Here is a 20,073-nt window from a genome sequence, read left to right on the forward strand (position 1 = left end):
TCCAGTAGTGGGAGAGTCTGGGACAAGAGGGCACAGCCTCAATAGAAGGTTGTCCCTTTAGAATAGAGATGAGGAGGAATTTCTTTAGCCAGAGGGTGGTGAATCTGTGGATTTCATTGCCACAGATGGCTGTGGAGGCAAAGTCATTGGGTCTATTTAAAGCAGAGGTTGAAAAGTTCATGATTAGTAATGGCATCAAAGGTTATGGGGAGAAGGCAGGAGAATGGAGTTGAGAAGGAAAAATAAATCAGCCATTATCGAATAATGGAGCAGACTCAATGGGCCCAATGGCCTAATTCTGCTCTTGTGTCTCTCCTACTCTCCCTTTTTAAATGTGTTCACATTTCCATTCAAATCTCTTGCAAAATTTTCTCAAGAATTTTGAAAATACCAAATTTGTGTATTTTTCTTTCAGGTTTTCCTTCAAGCCCTCTTTAACAGACAATTTAGAATAACTTTCCTGTCTAACTTTTATCTACTAATTGTTCTTTACATTTGCTTTTGTGAGCCTGACATCCATGTCTCTTGTGAAGACTGTGGAGTCCCCCGTCTCACCCCCCCCCCCCCTTAAGGCTTGCATACACATTGTAGTTTACTCTTGCTTTTAAGTTCTCATAGGTTTTTATTCCCCAAAGAATTTAATAACTTTGCCCATTTTTTCTGAAATCTCCTCTTATAAGTTTTCGTTGCTCTATTGTCACATTTGTCAGTGATCCAGTTATAGTTTCTTTTATGCATATTGTGGTTTGATTATGTAAACTGCCAGACTGAAATTACCCAATTGGATCCTTCTGGATTTGAGTGTTCAGACCACCTGAAGGATTTGAGCTAGCATCTGTCAGCTTTAATTACCTCTGGGTAAGTTTATTGGTGGAAAGACTTGGGTATCTCTTCAGTCATTTAAGAGTAGAGTTTCAATCATTGCACAGGAGGAGGAGGACTGGTGCCTTTGTTACGTACCAGCAACAAAAGAAACACACTGAGTCATGTATAAGTGTTAGAAGTTATTTTATTAATAACTACTTATGATAATAAGAAAAATAAAAGTGAAAATGTTAGAATGTTAAAAGTAAAAATGTTAGATATTAAACATTAACCCCCAAAAAACTAAACTCGAAGTGTGTGTATGGCAAATTCCCAAACTCCAAGTCCAGGAATAGTTCTCAAAGTTCAGTTCAGCAAGCCATAAGGTGAAACGTGAGCAAATGCTTTTGCAAAACCACCATTGACTGAAGAGAAAATGTGGAGAGAATAGAGAGAAATTACAAAATCCAAATGTTCCACAATGGAACTCATATGACACTTCAGTCACTGATCTCCACTGCTTTGTTCCGAAGTATCTGCCACCCTGAAAGGCATTCGAGACATAGCCATCCACAGAAATACCTGTTTCCTTCTAGAGGTTAATGACAAAGTGGACTCCACTGGATTATTCCAATAATCCATACGTGGATTGTAGTGACAGACAGTTATTGTTTTTCACCCATCAATACAGAGACCAGCAGGCAGCGTCTCTCTCTCCCTCTCTTTTCTGACTGAACCAAAACATCAGCCCGTCGTTATCTTGTTGCCGTGGTGATGCCACACACACTACTATTCTACTGTACTATATTTTAAAGGGACAGCCACCAATTAGCAACCTAATCTGTAACACCTTCCACTAAGGGTAATTGGACTGGGATAAATAGACATCATTCTTCATTATCCCACCACTTCCCTTCCCAGCTGTCACACTTTAAATGTTGCCCCTCAACCAATTTAACATGGAATAGTTTCCAACTTCTATTTCCTTTCTAAAATATTTGTACAGTATTTTATTGTTCCTTTGCCATTTCTGTCCTCAGTTACAGTACTATCTACCCACCTGTCTTGAAACTCGCACTCCATTTGTGCACCTTTCTCTATCTCTGCAGCCATTTGCTTTATGCTGGTAATGTTCAGTTTCTTTGGACTCTTTACTTGTGTTGAAAGTAGTGAACACTATCCTTTTTCATGATACCAAATTTTCAAAATGGACTTGTGCAGTTGTAGTGTACTTCAGAAGACTGTAATTATGGATGTGAATAAATTACTTTGCTTATAATGAATTTATTGTAACTGAAAACTTTTTGTAGAGTTTTTCATTGGAAATGCTGATTATGATTTATATTTTGGTGCTTTATTTCGCTTTAGGTGGTGAAAACGGGTGGGACGCCAAAGATTCCAGACTGTTTCCAACGCACTCCTAAAAAGCTTACTATCCCAGACAAAGCAGAGATCCTTGCAGTGAATGTGGATTCAAAGGGTGAGTTCAGCTGCTTGTATTTATAATAAAATCACTGCAGAAAATTTGAATTTTTTTTAAACAAGGGTAATAATATAACTGAGCTTGTATCTGGCCATGGTCAGATCTTTCAAACATTGTCTGATTGGTCACAAATCCAACAAGGGTACACCATAATCATAATGGACTTTAATCTTCACAGTCTATGCAGGGGAAGTGAGTAATTAGTGTGGAAGGTGGATTTGACTGTAAATCAGATGTTTATCTAAATCAGCTGATGAAAATTCAACTCAAGAACATTCTCTGCACAATGCTTCATTTATAACAGTGATCTTCATAATGATTGGAAATGATTTGGTTCAATCTGAAACCAGTGTCTTTGCAATTTGGTTTGTTTAAATTGAGGTGTGTTGACTTTGCTTCATTGGAAAATTACAGAAAAAAGTTATTAGTAAATAAGCAATGGTAGTATCTAAGGAATTAATACATAGCTTACAAAAAAAGTATCCTTAAACGGACAAAAATCCAGCAGTAAGAGTGATTCTACAGTGGTGGAAAAGAGAAGTTAAGTGTGTTAGTCCCAAGGAAAAGGCTTGTAATATTGCCAAAATAAAGTCTAAAGATTGGAGAAAACTTCAGAATTCAGCAAAGGAGAGTACCAAGGCATTGACAATGAAATGAAGAGTACCAGTGTAATCTGGTGAGAACCTATAAAATGAGCTGTAAAAGTTTCAATGCATATGTAAAAAAAAGATTAGCATGGAAGAAGATAGTAAAAAAAAAATCTCCTGGAAATGATGGAAAGCCACAGCTATGAAAAGAATGTGAAAGAAATTGTTATTATTGCTGCTTTTAAAACAACATGTATTGGGGAAAGTAATACACACAAAATGGTGGAGGAACTCAGCAGGTCAGGCAGCATCCATGGAGGGAAACAAACAGTTGACATTTCAGGTCAAGACCCTTCATCAGGACTGGAAAGGAAGAGGGCAGAAGCCAGAATAAAGAAGGTGGGGAGGAGCACAGGCTAGCAGGTGATAGCTGAGTCCACGTTTGTCTGGGGGGGCCGGGGGGGTTGGGAAGAGGAAGGGAGGGAGTGGTGTAAGAAGCTGAGAGGTGATGGGTAGAAGAGGAAAATGGCTGAAGGAGGAGGAATCTGGTAGGAGAGGGCAGTAGACCATGGAATAAAGGGAAGGACGTGGGAAATGGATGAGCAGGGGAGGAAAAAGAGAAGGGGTGAGGGGGCCACAGGAATGTGGGAAGAGGGGAGGGGTTACTGGAAATTAGAGAAATTGACATTGAGGCAGTCAGGTTGGAGACTACTCGGGCGGAATATGAGGTGTCATTCCTCCAACGTGTTGGGCCTCAACGTGGCAGTAGGGGAGGCAGTGGGTAGACATGTCAATATGGGAGTGGGATGTGGAATTGAAGTGGCTGATCACCAGGAGATCCTTGCTTTAGCAGCAGACAGAGCAAAGGTGCTCACAAAGTGGCCACACCCTACCTTCCCCCTCACATCCAGACTCCCCTATCACCTTCCAGCCTGTGCTCCTCCCTCTCCCCCTGACCACCTTATTCTGGCTTCTGCCCTCTTCCTTTCCAGTCCTGATGAAAGGTCATGAACTGAAATGGCGACTGTTTATTTCCCTCCATAGTTGCTGCCTGACCTGCTGAGTTCCTCCATCATTTTGTGTGTGTTGCTCCAGATTCCAGCATCTGCAGAATCTGTCTCTCCCTATTGGGGAAGGTAATGGGATCAAAGTCTAATAATCTTTTTGTGTTTGATCACCTGCATCCCTACATTATGAGAGATGTGCCTGTTGTCAAACAGTGCATCCAGTCTTCCAAAGTTCCTTTTGTTCTAGAATAGTTCCCACATTGAAAGGAGCAACCCTAATTGCACTCATTAAGAAATGAGGCAGGGAAAAGATGGGGAACTGTTGATCAATTATCCTGACGTTAGTAAGGAAAATGCTAGAATGTATTCCTAAGGAAATGGTAATAGGACGCAAAGAAAATATTCTGATTTGAACAGAGTCAATATTGATTTATGAAAGGGAAATCTTAACACATTTGTTGGTTAAAGTTGCAGATTTGATAATGGGGAAGGGCTGAATGTGTTTTTGAACCTTTGGATGACCATCTATAATGTGCCACATAAGAGATTATTAAATTTAGGGAATATGGGATTGGAGGTGGATTAACTGACAAAAGATTGAGAATAGCATCATTTTCAGGTTCTGGAGAAATGTAACTAGTGGGGTGCCACTGGCACTCTAGTTGTTCACAATCTGTAGCATGATTTCGATGAGGTGACTAAGTACAGTACATTAAGATTGCTGATGATACAGAGCTGGTTGGCAGTGAGGGTCATGAGGAGGATGCAGTGTGACTTCAAGGGTACATTAACAGGTTAAGTGAATGAACGAAGATATGGCAGATGGAATATAATGTAGAAAAATGTGGTCATCTCCCCTGGAAGAAACATAGAAGAGCTAAGCTATTAAATTAATTGGCTATGGAAAGCAATTGGGAAGGCAACCAGTTTGCTATCCTTTATTGGAAACAAAATTTGAACAAGGAGTAAAGGCATCTTACTAAAATTTTATTATCGGTCCTTGGAGACCACACCCAGAATATTGTGAACGAGTCTGATCTCTGTAACTTAGGAAAGATATTCTTGTGATGGAGGGAGTGTAACATAGTCATGATTGATTTCTGGGATGGAGTGATTGTCCAGTGATGAGAAATTAAACAGACATAACCTTTAATCCCTTAATGAGAGACAATTTAATTGAAACATAAAAGTACCTGTGGGGATTTACAAGGAAGATGCAAGATGTTGTTTTTCCTGACTGGGGTGGCTAGAACCAGAGCTTTGTCTCAAAATAAGGGGTTGACCATTGAAGACAGCTGAGAAGAAATCTCTTCACCAAGGTGGTATTGAATCTTTTGGAATTTGGCACCCATGAGAGGGTACGGAGTCTTTGTTCCTCTTTTTTTTTAAACTGAAACAAATACTAGGCTAATTTTGTAAAAATCTTGATGTTTAGGCCTGGAAGTGGAGTAACTTCAACCATGCTAAAGTGGGCCATTAGTGAAATTTAAACGGTTTGCTTTTTTAAAAAAAAACATTTATAGGAGGATATTTTGACAGTTAAATATGGATAAATTAGTCAATCCTCCAACATTGACCTCTATTTTGAGCATGGAAGTGATTGGCAGGATCACCATAAAAGGGCTTATGTGAAAAGACTATAGAAAATGTATATGAATAAATTATCATAATGTTGTAAAGGGAAATTACTGTTAGATCATAGCAGTACTGTTTGGTTCTTTTTATTCCTGTGTACAGACTAGAGTTTCTTGATTACTTACTGGTTCGCATGGACCAGGAAGATCAATGGTTCAGACCCTGGTCTGCATTGATACCTGGCCATCCAGCAACTGGAATGTTAAGGTTACCTTCCTGAGGAAAGATAATCAAGGTTTCCTAACAATGTTTACCAATCCTTGCTGGAAAATGTGCTGATGAGTGAGAATATGCATTCATTTAACATGAGATTGAATGTCAATTTTCTTGCAAAGTAGTCTGTGGATTGTGCTGACCCCAATCACCAAACCTTTCACAGTTCTGTAATGTCAATTGACCCCAAGGCCTGTCTAGAAAACAAGCAGGTTATGAGTAGTGATGGCTCGTACAGCAAATTCTGAAGCCATGCTCTTGCCTTTTGAAAGCTTGCTCCTGTCAGAAACTTTTAACCTGATTTTAAATAATGTAAAATAAAGCTTGCTTTTAACTACTGGAAATTAAAGATAGATAAAGGAAAATAAGCCAACCACTCAGTGCACATTTTACTCTGTCAGCGACTGCTTGATGGGGATTGTGCTACTTGTCAAATTGAAGGCCTTGTTGCAACCTGCATCCAGCCCCACAGCTCAGTACATTTGTGGTGTGTGTAAAGGCAGAGTGGGAAGTGGGATATTCAAGCACCTGACCTCCAATTTGTTTCTGACATGTGCATTTAGGCGAACACATGGAAGTCAAAGACCCTCATCTGAGAGGGGGATGTCATCAGTGGCTCTGTACAGAATTGCCAACAAGAGATAAATACACTTCAGCCCGTTAAGTCCCATATTTTCTAGTTTACTTTTTTTTTTGCTGTAATCTTTGTTTTTTCTTAGGGAATTTTTAAAATACTCCCTCTTGTAGTTTTTGTACCTCGGGTTGTGTTCAGAGTGTTGCCATAAGATTTTCCCTCTATATAAGCCATTTTGGCTTGATGCTTCTCTCAGCTTGTCTGTTGATCATTACTACTTAACCATTGTTACTGAATTTTTTTTGTTAGGAACTATGTTCTCTTTACTGTTCTGATTACTACTTAGAGTAGTTTGTAGGTTTGCCTACCAGATCAGCCTCTATTTACCATTGTCCATTTATTTCTGAACTCTGTTTTCGTACTTGCATTTAAGTCTTTGGTTTGCAAGATTTCTTTCTCCCCACAAACCTGGTAGCAAGTTATTGGGGAGGAAAAAAAAAGACCACATATCTTGAGAAACGTTGTGATTTAGCTTTATAAATGGAAAGCTTGGACGTGGAGTATCTTTCCATCACAAGTGCCATCATCCTTGAGCCTAATCTTGCATTTACTCACAAGGATGAATCTGTTTTCCAACCAGAATGACAGAAAATGAAAATCCATTTTTCATTTCTTTCTCTCCAAAAATGAAACAAAGTGCTCAATTTCCTTTACACTGAAATACTATTTGAAACAGCTGTATATTGTGTACAGTTTCACATAATAACTTTTGATGGGTTATTTGAAAATTTGTTGCTCAGGGATGCTGACCCTTTCAAAGTGATCAAAATGAAAGCAAAGTTTATTGAACAAGGCTAAACCTGTAATAATAGACCTATCATAAATTGATCTAATTATAATTAAAAGTACACAATAGTTTGTTTAATCATACAAATTATAATTAAATAATGTACTATGACCACCAGGTGTTCATACTGTGCTGAAGACGGGGAGCTGGGTGCGCTACTGTATCTTTGACCTAGCTACGGGTAAAGCTGAACAGGAGCATAATTTTCCTACAAGCAGTGTTGCTTTCCTTGGTCAGAATGAACGCAATGTAGCGATTTACACGGCTGGACAGGTTTGTAACATTTTAATTGGCTATCTCTTTGGATTTTAGTCCAGTATCAATATTATTATTAAGGTCAATAGTTGTTACTGGAGTCAATGGAGCTAAATGTTGCAAATGGATTTTGGTGTCTATCCTATACATGTTTGATGCAAGTGGCTGAGGATTAATTACTACCACAAGTATCATCACATTGTCGTGGACTGGGGCTTACCCATCATTTAACCATTGGGGATAAAATAGATGCAGCAGGCACCTGGATGTCAAATCTGCAGTGAGCAGTGACAAATGAAATGCAATTACCATGGATAATCAAATAATCCTGCAGTACCTCAGGTGGACAAGTTGGGCTAGATTTGTTAATTAAAATGGTTTCCTGGTCCCACACGCACAGAATCCCTCTGGGGCACTGGTCCCATGTGCACAGGCTTTATCTGGGTTAGGGGTCCCATGTTTACAGATTGTATTTGGGGTAGGAGTCTCATAGACACTGATTTTAATAAATCCATATTTGCCTGTATTAGAATCTATTTTCCATAACTCTGTCCAGTCATTAAATTCATTAATTTCTCTTTATAAATCTAATACAGTCTTAATATAAGTTAATAAAGCTTGAGAACTCAACAACTTAATATACCCAAACTTAGCAATATAGAATTTGCCCTCTATTTTGCAATCAAATTAAGCGTATCCCTCTTGAGGGACACAATAATATATTCACAAAGCTGCAATGTGACAAGCAGCAGTATATTCAGGGTGTGCTGTAGTAAAGAGTTAATTTCTTTCCCTTCCCACAACCTCTGCCAAAGAACTTGTTTTTGTACCTTTTTTTGGCTTTCATATCAATGGGGTAGGTGTGTTAAGTCATGTTGATCAAACCATGATGAGTGAGCTTGAGAAATGTTGATATTTTCCTAGCATTTTTAAATGTTCTTTTTGCCCCTAACCAGTGAAAGTAATTGGCTTGTATACCAGTTTACGGAATTGTAATGAGAACAAAACTGGAATGGAACAGATATACAGTATACCCGGTTCAAGTTGAGTTCAATGTACAACTTATGTCCTGATGTACAGTAGTTGAAGGCCTAATTAGTTATTTAAGGATATTTTACTTAGTATCCTAACTAATACTACTTGGAACAAAATGTGTACAGTTTCTGTGAGACCTTTTGTTACTAGAATGACATCCTGGGTTTTCAGTGAATGGCATAATGTTGATTTTTGAAAGCACTTGGTTTGAACATTTTGCCTTAACATTTACAGTCCCAGTTTCCTTTTAGTACTGTTTTGATGTATTATTTTACATCTGAAGGTTGAAAGTATGAATAGATTCCTGACAACGTTAAGAACAATTTTTTTCTGAATTTTATTTTTGGTGTAAGGTTGACAAAATTCAATTCATGAGGCTTGTCTTTGGGTCATTTACATCGTGTTGCATCATTGTTTTTACTTATCTGCTTCAGTAATCAGTGCCCCAATCTTGCATTTGCCTCCATATTGTCAGACTACTTGTCTGACATCAGTCCTGAATGAAATATACTTCTTAATAAATATTAGAGTCATAGATAAAAGACAAAAACAAGCCCTTCAGCCTACTGAATCTGTGCCGGCTAATGACCACCTATAAGTTTTGGGAAATTCCAAGCCATTATATTTGACTCTGATGCAATTTTGTTCCCTTACCAATAATTTTATTTCCTGCCTTAATCACTGTGCAAGGCTGAGTGAGACTGACCACAGTGATTCAACTGATCTTGTGTTTCTCATGAGCAATATTTTACTGTCTTCACGTCATCTACATTGCAAAGGCAGTTTAGTATTATCTCTGTCACAGCTCTGATAATCAGCCCTTCTCCAACTACATTTGTATTTGTCTGCTGCTGAAATTCTCATAGATTTTTCTTAGCTTCCCACCAGATTTTTCCACTGCTCTCTTGGCTAGATGCCATTTGTAACATCCAAATCTTTACCCATGTTCTAACCTGAACTAAGCTCTGTATAACCATGATTCTGGTGTTGGCAAGCTTCCAGGTCCATTAGCACAGCAGGTTTAAAATTATTTCCTCTTCAAATTGCAGCAAATCCTGCACCTTCCTATATGTCATTTCCTCTGCTCACAATGTCTCTTAGTGCACTTCCCCTTTCCTTTCCGTCATTGGCAGCTGTGCTTTAAACTATAGATTATAGACTCTGGACCTGAATCTCTCTGCTCTACCGTTATTAAAGCTTATTAAAACATAAGCCCATGAGCAAATCCTGAGTGATGTGCCTTTTTTTTTGACTTGGTGTTAATATTTGTCTTGTAGTTTTAAGGGAGTAATATTTTTCATTACAGTTACCATATAAGTGCAACCTATAGTGTAGACTTACACTGCTGCTGTCGAGCTCTCCATTCAGTGTTAAAATTGTGATTTATAGACTGATATTAAAAATGCATTTTGAAGGTATCTCAAGGTAATTGATTTCCTCATGTACGTTGGTCAGTGTCCCAATTAGTCTTGTAAGAGTTGAAGTTAAAAACTAATTTTTATGATGGTCAGAATGTTGAAATTCACTTTATTTTCTAGACTTTGGACTAATGCTGGTTAGTGGCTGAATCGTAAGATGTTGGTACAATTATTTTAAGCATAGATGTGATTTTTGCAGAGAAACTATCCAGTGCCTGGACATTGCACCTATTTTGGCAGTTAATGAGGCTAAATGATTAACATATTTAAATATTGGCCAGCTAATAAAATATAGCTGAAGTTCACTTTTTTGAAATGTAAGTTTTGTAGAGTAATGGATTATGCATTAAGACAGTTGAATTGAATTTAATTTGTGTGTTTCGTCATATTCTTCTTGCTGGTGTTACTTAAGATTAGGTAGCTAAATGATGCAAGTTGTAAGCCCTTTGCTATAAATTTTTGATCATGTTTGTTTTATATAGCCATTTATGTTCTGACTGAGGACATTTACATGATGTAAATCGCTGATAAATTGTACCAATTCTGGGGAAATGTGCAGATCATTTGTTTACCTTGTTTGCGTGTATGTTTCTCATTGCATATGTTGTTATTTCTAGGAATCTCCCATCATCCTGAGGGATGGAAATGGCACAATCTACCCAATGGCTAAAGATTGTATGGGTGGAATCCGTGATCCTGACTGGTTAGATCTTCCACCAATTACCAGTCTTGGAATGGGTATTCATTCTTTAACAAACCTTCCTGCAAATTCATCTATTAAAAAGAAAGCAGCTGTCATTGTAATGACAGTAGAGGTAGGTTGATTAAGTTTAGTTTATTGGAGTTTGGGCTTCATTGTCATGGACTGTATTAACTTCCTTAATTCCAATCAGTAAAGCACAGACTTGATAGTGTAATAAAATAAATAATAATCTTTGGCTGAAAGAGAAATTTGGGAAAAGATACTTGGGCCAGGCCGTGTAGATGTACTTTGGTAATTGAATCATTTTGTATTTTATGTTTTTTAAAATAATTTTGATTATTTACAGTTAAGGATCAAAACTCCTTTGAGAATTAAAGGATCAGAATTGGTTGGAGCACAGTAGGTTTGGTTTTCAGTGGAAGTGGTGAAAGTGAGATGCAATAGTTCGTGGGGACTAATCAAAATGCCTTTGGTTTGTAATTTTGACGGACGAGGCTCTAATTTGAGAATAGTTTAAGAACCACGATAGATGCATTTAATTTTCATTTGCATCTTTAAAGATGAACAGTGCAATATGATATAACAGTCTGCATTGAGAGAGGACCTTCAATAAAGTTGTCAGCACTCATAGTATTCTCAATGAGCATTATTAGAAAAGAAGACACAAGTGCACAAGTGCATGTTTTAGTGGCAATATTAGGGATGCCAATTGCAGCTTAGATAATAGTCTAAATGAAGAGCAGAGGAATCTAGGATTAAAAATAGCCATGTAGTGTGTTGGAAGCTTTTTTAATAAGGCAAACTAAGAATTGGGATCCTTTCTCGAGTAACATGGTCAAAAAGCAGAAGAGTTGCACTAGCCCCTTGGTTCACGCACAGGTTCCATCTCTAATCTTGGAGAAAATGCAAAGCAGATTCATGCTGTGACTAATACTGAGGGGATGTGTTTGGGGAAAGACTGAATGGGCTTAGGGGCTCCTGGAAAAGAAGGGATTGCTGCTTAATCTAGACCCAACTGAGGTATTTAATATTAATGTATTTGATAGGAATTGGGAAGCTATTTCCAAGAGGTAGCAAGCAAAAATAGGTGCTACGCAGAGAGTGACCCGTTGGGCTGAATGACCGGTTTCTCAAGTTATTCTATTAAATGGTCACCGAGCCATGTGGATGATGTGAGAAGTGACCAAAAGTGTGGCCAATGAATTGGGTTTAAGGAATCAATTTATAGTTAAAAGCAAAGAAGTTTAAAGGGGTTGTAACCAATTGTAAAATGATTAAAATTGAGGTCCACAAGCAACCAAACTAGGACTGCTTGGAACTCGGAGAATTGTAGGGCTGAAGGAGATTAGAAGCAGGGAGAGAGAGGCAAAGGAGGGATTTGAAAATAGATGAATATTTTAATATCTATATTTTGTGTCATGGAGGCCGGTGAGCATGAGGCACAGTGATAAATGGGACCAAGTTATTTACAGGCAGCACTTTTGGCTGACAAGTTTATGGGGTGTGACAAACTCACTATGACAGCTGGGAATTTAAATTCAAGTAATTAAATAAATCTAAAATTTAAAAACAGCTAGTCTAACTAATGGTAACCATGAAACTACCAGATCTGTGTCTCAAAATTCATCTGGTTTACTGACTTCTTGCAGGAAAGGAAATCTTGCCAACCTGGCACATATGCGACTCCAGACGTGTCAACGTGGTTGACTCTTAACTGACTCTCAAATTCATGAGCAATTAAGGGTGAATAATAAATGCTGGCATCACCAGTGACATCCAGAGCTCGTGAACAAATAAAAAGAATTTTTTTTACTGTCTTTTAATTGTCACCTAATTTTGAGGCTTTTTAAAATCATTGGTTCAAAAGTGATTGGCCTTAAGATTCTAATGCAGCTCATTTAGCATTTGAGATCCATAAGTATCTGCTGATACATAAGCCTGTCGCTGGGCTATTCCTGAGCAGAGATTGTGGTCATGAGAGAGCAGGTTGAAGGACATCTACACTGCTCTGGTAAAACTCATGGTGTCTAGCAGAGTAGTGTGAACTTCAGAAGCCTTTCTTGCTGAGTTAACCTAGCACAAGTACAGCGGACACATTGAAATTAATGGGATAAATTGGCTGTTGGGCAATTACTATTAAATTACTTTGTTTTTAATTGTATCTGCATTTTTAGTCTTCTGAATTTTTAAAATGTTTATAACAATTTCTAGGTTTAAATTTTTTAAATGTCAAAGATGCTCACAAGCATTCAATTTAACTGACAACTTAGACAGCTGGTGAACCTTGGGATGGGAGATATACCACCTGTTGAAGCTGTTGTCAGTGCAGTCAGAACCTTGTGCTGGGAGATGCTTGTGCTGTCCTGGGCCCTGATATGGAGCTGGGGACCTGCCTCGCAGAGGAATTATGCCCTGGATTACGGTCAAGGAAACAATGTTGTTCAGGGTGCAGCTGACTGATAATCATAAGACAGTTGAAAAATTGACACATTATTTAAGCATTATCTGATCTTTTGATTACTTTTAATAATTAAGCTTGTATTTTTTTGACCGAGTATAGGATTTGCTGGTAGCTTTTCTGTACTATGTTGATCCCTTCTTAAACAGCAATCAGAATTGTACACGGATATGTGTTTAAACCATTTTGCATTTTATCCAGAAATCCTCCCTATATCACTGTTTCTATTCTTTTGCCTTCCACAGAAGCAAGCATTAATGCAGCATATACTGAGATGTGATTATGAAGCCTCCAGGCAGTACTTGATGAATCTTGAACAGGCTGTCTTGTTGGAACAAACACCACAAGCCCTAAATACATTTCTAAGCAATCGGTGTGACGGGAATCGTAATGTCTTGCATGCTTGTGTGTCTGTCTGTTTCCCCACAAGCAATAAGGAAACTAAAGAGGAAGAAGGTGAGTTAAAAATTATTAGTCTGTTACTTGCAGGCAGGGTTTTTGTAATGAACATAAAATTGAGGATTATTAATCTCTGTTAATATAGCTGTGTTAAATACTAAGTTGTTTGGTTAATGGTTGTTTCGTCAAATCGACCTTTTGGCGGATTGTTCATTTGGTTGGGGGGGGGGGCAGTAAGTCTCTTGTGTCACTGTTCTTGGATGCATAATGCATATGCAATTAGGAATTCTACAAAAGGCTGTTTTCAAAAGTTCTGTTTAATCAGTGAAAAATTGAAACTGAATGTAATCTGTTTTTTAAGTGGAGGTTGCAATTCAATATTTATTGCCCATTTATCAAGATGGGAAGATTTTTATTTTCACCTTTTGTTTTATTTGTCCTTTTGATCATTCAATCTGTCTCTGAGATTAGGACTCGGTAAAAGATTGTGACATGCTATGCATTTGGACCTGGAGCTAACGGTCTGGTCAAGCCATGTTCTTGAGAAGTAGTCATTTATTTTGGAATCTTTTTGATGTATAAATTTTATACCACTATTACGCTTTAATATCTGCATTGGGACTTTTTTTTGTTGTGCTGCAAGAAGGTGGTTCACTAGGAACAATCTTTTTCAGTTTTTGAATGCCAGAAGATAATAAGACTCGGGTGTGTAACTCTTAAAATCAGAACTTAGTTTGGCCTGATGCACTTGTGGCATCTTGTGATATAACTTGGAAAATGAGTCTGGTGATGCCTCCTGGTACAATCAGTTCAAAGTTGAAATATAAATAATTCTACAATTGAAACTTTGTTCTTATTGTCATCCAGCATCTGTGGAGGGAGAGGATGGATGTTCTAGGTTGGTGATCTTTCAGCAGAACTGGTAAAGGCTGGCAATCAATTTTAAAGTAGTAATGGAAGTTTGGGTTGGTGAGTGGAGTTGCTGGTGGAAAGATGAAGGGGTGGGGGGAGAGATGGAACAAAAGCATAGGTTAGTGAGACAGTAGCAAAGAGGGGCAGATTAATGAGAGAGAATGCAATACTGAAGTGATGGTAACTGGCCAAGAAACAAAACGGTAACTAGAATAAGTGTGCATGTACTATAGTCATCACTTGGGATGAAGTGAAAGCAAATAATGAATGGTTTTTGGAGTCACAGTAATGCAACATGAAAACGAGCCCTTCAGCCCAATTTGTCCATGTCAACCAAGGTGTCCATCTAAGCTCGTCCCATTTGGCCCATATCCCTCTAAATCTTTCCTATCCATGTGGTCTTTTAAATATCATTATTGTACCTGCCTCAACTACTTTCTCTGGCAGCTCATGCCATATACTCACCACCCTCTGCATGAAGCAGTTGCACCTTGGGTCCCTTATAAATCTTTCTGCTCTCACCTTAAAATTAAGCCCTCTAGTTTTTGGTTCCCTTTCCCTTCGGAAAAAGACTGGGTGCGTTCACCCTATCTATGCCCCTCATGTTTTTATATACCCCGACAGGGTCACCTTTCAGTCTCCTCCTGCATTCCAAGGAATAAAGTCCTAGTCTGCCCAACCTCTCCCTATAACTCATTCCTTCGAGTCTTGGCAACATTCTCGTAAATTTTCTTTGCACTCTTTCCAGCTTAACAGGGTGACCAAAATTGTGTACAATATTCCAGCTGCGGCCTCACCAACATCTTGTACAACTGTAACATAATACTCTTATACTCGATGCTCTGACTGATGAAGGCCACCTTCACCCTGTCTACATGTGACACCACTTTCAGCGAACTCTGTACCTGTACTCCGAGGCCCCTCTGTTCCACAACATTTCCCGGGGTGCTACCATTCATTACATAAGTCCTATTCTGGTTGAACTTCCCAAAATGCAACACCTTGCACTGAATTGAACGCCATTTTTCAATCCTCGGCCCACTTACCTAGCTGACCAAGATCCTCCCCCGGTAATTTTAGGTCACTGTCTACAATGCCACCTACTTTAGTATCATTTGCAAACTTACTAACTATGCCTTGTACATTTTCATCAAAATTGTTTATATAAATAATGAATGACAAAGGTTCCTGCACTAATCTCTGTGGCACATCACTAGTCACAGACTTCCAGTTCAAGAAACAACCTTACACCACCTTTTGCTTCCTACCATCAAGCAATTTATGGATTTTTGGCAGAGGTTATGGCCTGAACAGTAACTGAATTCAGAGGCTCCCCTGAAGTAACCAGTATCAAGAATGACAATGTTTCCTGGCATGTAATTCAGGCTTTGACGACGTTAAGGAGATTCTTACCTTGTATGCTGAGGAACTTGCAACCAAGGATGTTAAAGAGCTAATGAAGGAGCAAGTAGCAGCTGAGTCAGGAGTCAAAGTCAAGCACCTTCAAGAAATCTTAGTGTGGAAATGTTTAAGGATTTCTTTTGTAAAATAGGATATTTTGCCATTTGCAAAGATGATGATTCCAAAATGGAACATTGCCTAAAACTTGTCCATGCATTGAGCAAGATATTTGTTACCACGAGTTGTATGAAAAAAGCAGTGAAAATTATGGAAGTCTTCTCTCGACATCTTCCTCCGCCAAACTAGTGCCTGACACATACAGTGACATGCAAAAGTTTGGGCACCCCTTGTTCACAGTCATCGTTAGGAAAGGCCAGGTGATGCAAATTTCAAAGCTTTATAAATACCCTGACTCCTAAAACCTTGTCCCAACAATCAGCAGCCATGGGCTCCTCTAAGCAGCTGCCTAGCACTCTGAAAATTAAAATAAATGCTGCCCACAAAGCAGGAGAAGGCTATAAGAAGATAGCAAAGCGTTTTCAGGTAGCTGTTTCCTCCGTTTGTAACATAATTAAGAAATGGCAGTTAACGGGAGCGGTGGAGGTCAAGTTGAGGTCTGGAAGACCAAGAAAGCTTTCCGAGAGAACTGCTCGTAGGATTGCTAGAAAGGCAAATCAAAACCCCCGTTTGACTGCAAAAGACCTTCAGGAAGATTTAGCAGACTCTGGAGTGGTGGTGCACTGCTCTACTGTGCAGCGACACCTGCACAAATATGACCTTCATGGAATAGTCATCAGAAAACCTTTCCTGCATCCTCACCACAAAATTCAGCATCAGTAGTTTGCAAAGGAACATCTAAATAAGCCTGATGCATTTTGGAAACAAGTCCTGTGGACTGATGAAGTTAAAATAGAACTTTTTGGCCGCAATGAGCAAAGGTATGTTTGGAGAGAAAAGGGTGCAGAATTTCATGAAAAGAACACCTCTCCAACTGTTAAGCACAGGGCTGGATCGATCATGCTTTGGGCTTGTGTTGCAGCCAGTGGCATGGGGAAAATTGCACTGTAGAGGGAAGAATGAATTCAATTAAATACCAGCAAATTCTGGAAGCAAACATCACACCGTCTGTAACAAAAAAAAGCTGAAGATGAAAAGAGGATGGCTTCTACAACAGGATAACGATCCTAAACACACCTCAAAATCCACAATGGACTACCTCCAGAGGCACAAGCTGAAGGTTTTGCCATGACCCTCACAATCCCCCGACCTAAACATCATTGAAAATATGTGGCTAGACCTCAAAAGAGCAGTGCATGCAAGACGGCCCAAGAATCTCTCAGAACTAGAAGCCTTTTGCAAGGAAGAATGGGTGAAAATCCCCCAAACAAGAATTGAAAGACTCTTAGCTGGCTACAGAAAGCATTTACAAGCTGTGATACTTGCCAAAGGGGTTGTTACTAAGTACTGACCATGCAGGGTGCCCAAACTTTTGCTTCGGACCCTTTTCCTTTTTCGTTATTTTGAAATTATAAAAGATGGAAATAAAAAAAGTAATCTTGCTTAAAATATTAAAGAAATGTGTCAGTTTTAACTTTGCTTTTGGAAATCAGATCATCTTTTACTTTCTTAGCTATTCACAGTAACATAAATTTTGACCAGGGGTGCCCAAACTTTTGCATACCACTGTACAATAAACCCATGCAGTCTGTGTATATTTTGATTAAGTGAAGCTGGAGTAGTAAATCAAGCAGGAAATGGGATCCATGTGTGGTTCTGATCTCTCATCAGAAATTTTTTCCAGAGTCTGTTGTAATAAAGTAGTTGTTCATGAGATGCTGCATCTCCCAGAGCATCAATTGTGTGTTTTAGCTGTTTGATGATTTCATGGTTGTGTAGTCTTTGAATTTATCTAAGCTTTGTCTTGCTCGGATTTAGTTGCTGTCCCGGTCAAGAAAAGGGGCTTATGCTAATTTGCTAAATCTGGCTTGATGGAATATTCCAACAAAAGCTTTGACTTGGAAGTAATAAGCAAAAACTGACATTTTATGGCTTTGGTAATTGGTTTATCATTGTCACATGTACTGTGGTACAGTGAAAACTTTTGTTTGACATGCTATCCATACAGATCATTTCATCACATCAGTGCATTGAGTTAGTACAAGGGAAAAGCAATAACAGAATGCGCAGAATATAGTGTTACGGTTACAGAGGAAGTGCGGTGTAGGCAGACAATAAGGTGCAAGGTCATGACGAGATAGTGTGAGGTCAAGAGTCCTTGTCGTATAAGAAGTCCATTCAAGAGTCTTAATAACAGTGGGATAGAAGCTGTCCTTGAGCTTCGTGTTATATGCTTTCAGGCTTTTGTATCTTCTGCCTGATGGGAGGGGGGAGGAGAGAGAATGTCAGGGGTGGGAGGGGTCTTTGATTATGTTGATTATGTTACTGAAGCAACTAAGTGTAGACAAAGAAGCTATGGAAATAATCTGAGTGAAAAGAGAATGTAGATAGTAACTTGATGTGTACTCTTCAAGATTCTCAGAAGCATGTCTAAAATGCTCTGCTATGCTCAACGGTTTCATCAAAGGAGTTGCAAGGGGACATTGCTGGGTGGATTTATGCTACCTTTTTAATAGGAGGAAGTTTAGGGTGGGGCTGAAGAAGCGGTCTTTCAAAATTTGTTAAAACCAAATTTCACAACTTGTTATTTTGAGGTAAGAGCTGTACCAAGTAGGTTTTGAGAAATTGGCATCAAATTTGATGTGGGATTCTTTTATAGATTGGTTGAGGTTTGAATTTATATTCCTTTTGGTATCGTTTTTGAGACCAAGTGATTTAAGTACCTCTGTCCCACAGAAGCAGAGCGCTCTGAGAGAAACACGTTTGCAGAGAGATTATCAGCAGTTGAGGCCATCGCAAATGCGATTTCCGTGGTGTCCAGTAATAGCAGTGGTAACAGAAGTGGACCATCTAGCAGTCGTAGGTATGTATGAACACAATTCTTTTGGATGTTAATTTTGTGCCTGTTATTGAACTGTAATACCCAATCTAGCTTTAAGAGGGGGCTCAAACTGCATGCGTTTGACATGAGAAAGCTGGGTCAAGAATGTTGGCAAATTATTCCCATCCAACTCGGGAGTGGGGTAATTGAAGAGTTAGCTATTAAATGGTTTATATTTTTAACTGAGATTTTAGGGATTAAAAATAAATTGCATATTTTTGTCAATTTCCAGAAAGATAGAAAACCATTTGAATATTCCAAATTTTTGTGTGAGCATGTCGCTATCTGGAGCTATGAAGATCTGGTTAGCAAATTAGTAGTTACCTAGTTCATTTGGAGTAAAAGATAGTCGGTCAGATTTCAAATATATATTACGTTCACGGTGTGCAATTGGCAAACCCAGGTGACTTGATGTCAATTGCCTCTAATAATCATAGCAACTAACTGGGTCATACTAAGAAATTAGTTTCTCCCTTTCAATTCCCATTCCTCCTTCCCCACGCCCCCAACCCATCTCAGAATAATGTATTTTAAATTAATTTCTCCAAGTTTAAGATTACGTGAGATGATGAGGCGCTCACTACGAGCTGCGGGCTTAGGACGCCATGAATCTGGTGCTTCATCCAGTGACCATCAGGATCCTGTCTCTCCTCCTATTGCACCACTTAGCTGGGCACCAGATCCACCTGCAATTGATCCAGGTTAGTTTTTCCTGATTTACAAGAAAATAATTGGCTGAATACCAGATCCTCATTGAAACTTTAGTAAAAGTACAAAACGAGTTGGAGTGATTTTTACACTGTAAGTGGTTTATTGTTTGCTGTAATAAAATGGAAGTTTCATTCAATATTCATATGCACTTATAAACAGCACTGTCTGGCAATAACTGCTCCCTGCAGTTGATGCACATACCATATTTCCTTCGCACAAAAAAGAAAGCATTTAATCATGCTGAGAAGACAAAATATTCCCCTATGGTGCCAGTTCATACATTCTGTTCTACAGATGCAGAAGATTTATTATCATTAACTTTTTAGATGCTGGCACTTTAGCAGAGTTCTTTTGGAGATGAATTGAGGAGAATTGTCTGAGTGGATTGCAGTGGACTCAGCCCACATGCTGTGATCACCCCTGCACTAACCTCATGGTAATACTTGCCTTTTGTGCTATGCAGTTCCAAATGTACTTTAGTGTTGCTTCTTTGGTCACCCCACAGGGCAGAATAGTGAGTGGTGACTGGCCATAGGTGTTGGGAAGACTCAAAAATGGACTGTTTGGCCATCTGACAACAAGTTGTGAGATACCTTTTCATTGTTTCCAAATGTCTCTGATAATCAGAAACAA

The 20,073-nt window shown here is 38.8% G+C and overlaps 1 protein-coding gene across 9 annotated transcripts in view; it reads left to right on the forward strand.

Annotated features, from left to right (window-relative positions):
* ubr5 (ubiquitin protein ligase E3 component n-recognin 5) overlaps positions 1-20,073 on the forward strand; it is a 134,337-nt gene that overhangs the window by 61,569 nt on the left and 52,695 nt on the right. For 8 of the 9 annotated variants that reach the window (XM_052022852.1, XM_052022858.1, XM_052022855.1 and 5 more), the window contains 6 exons: positions 2,173-2,284; positions 7,269-7,423; positions 10,476-10,673; positions 13,265-13,475; positions 18,585-18,711; positions 19,279-19,430. In XM_052022852.1, the coding sequence (XP_051878812.1) occupies positions 2,173-2,284; positions 7,269-7,423; positions 10,476-10,673; positions 13,265-13,475; positions 18,585-18,711; positions 19,279-19,430 (955 nt within the window). The remainder of the gene's footprint in view (positions 1-2,172; positions 2,285-7,268; positions 7,424-10,475; positions 10,674-13,264; positions 13,476-18,584; positions 18,712-19,278; positions 19,431-20,073) is intronic. The other variant, XM_052022853.1, reaches the window with a different exon arrangement.

Source organism: Pristis pectinata, chromosome 9, assembly GCF_009764475.1.
Source record: "Pristis pectinata isolate sPriPec2 chromosome 9, sPriPec2.1.pri, whole genome shotgun sequence".
NCBI lineage: Eukaryota > Metazoa > Chordata > Chondrichthyes > Rhinopristiformes > Pristidae > Pristis > Pristis pectinata.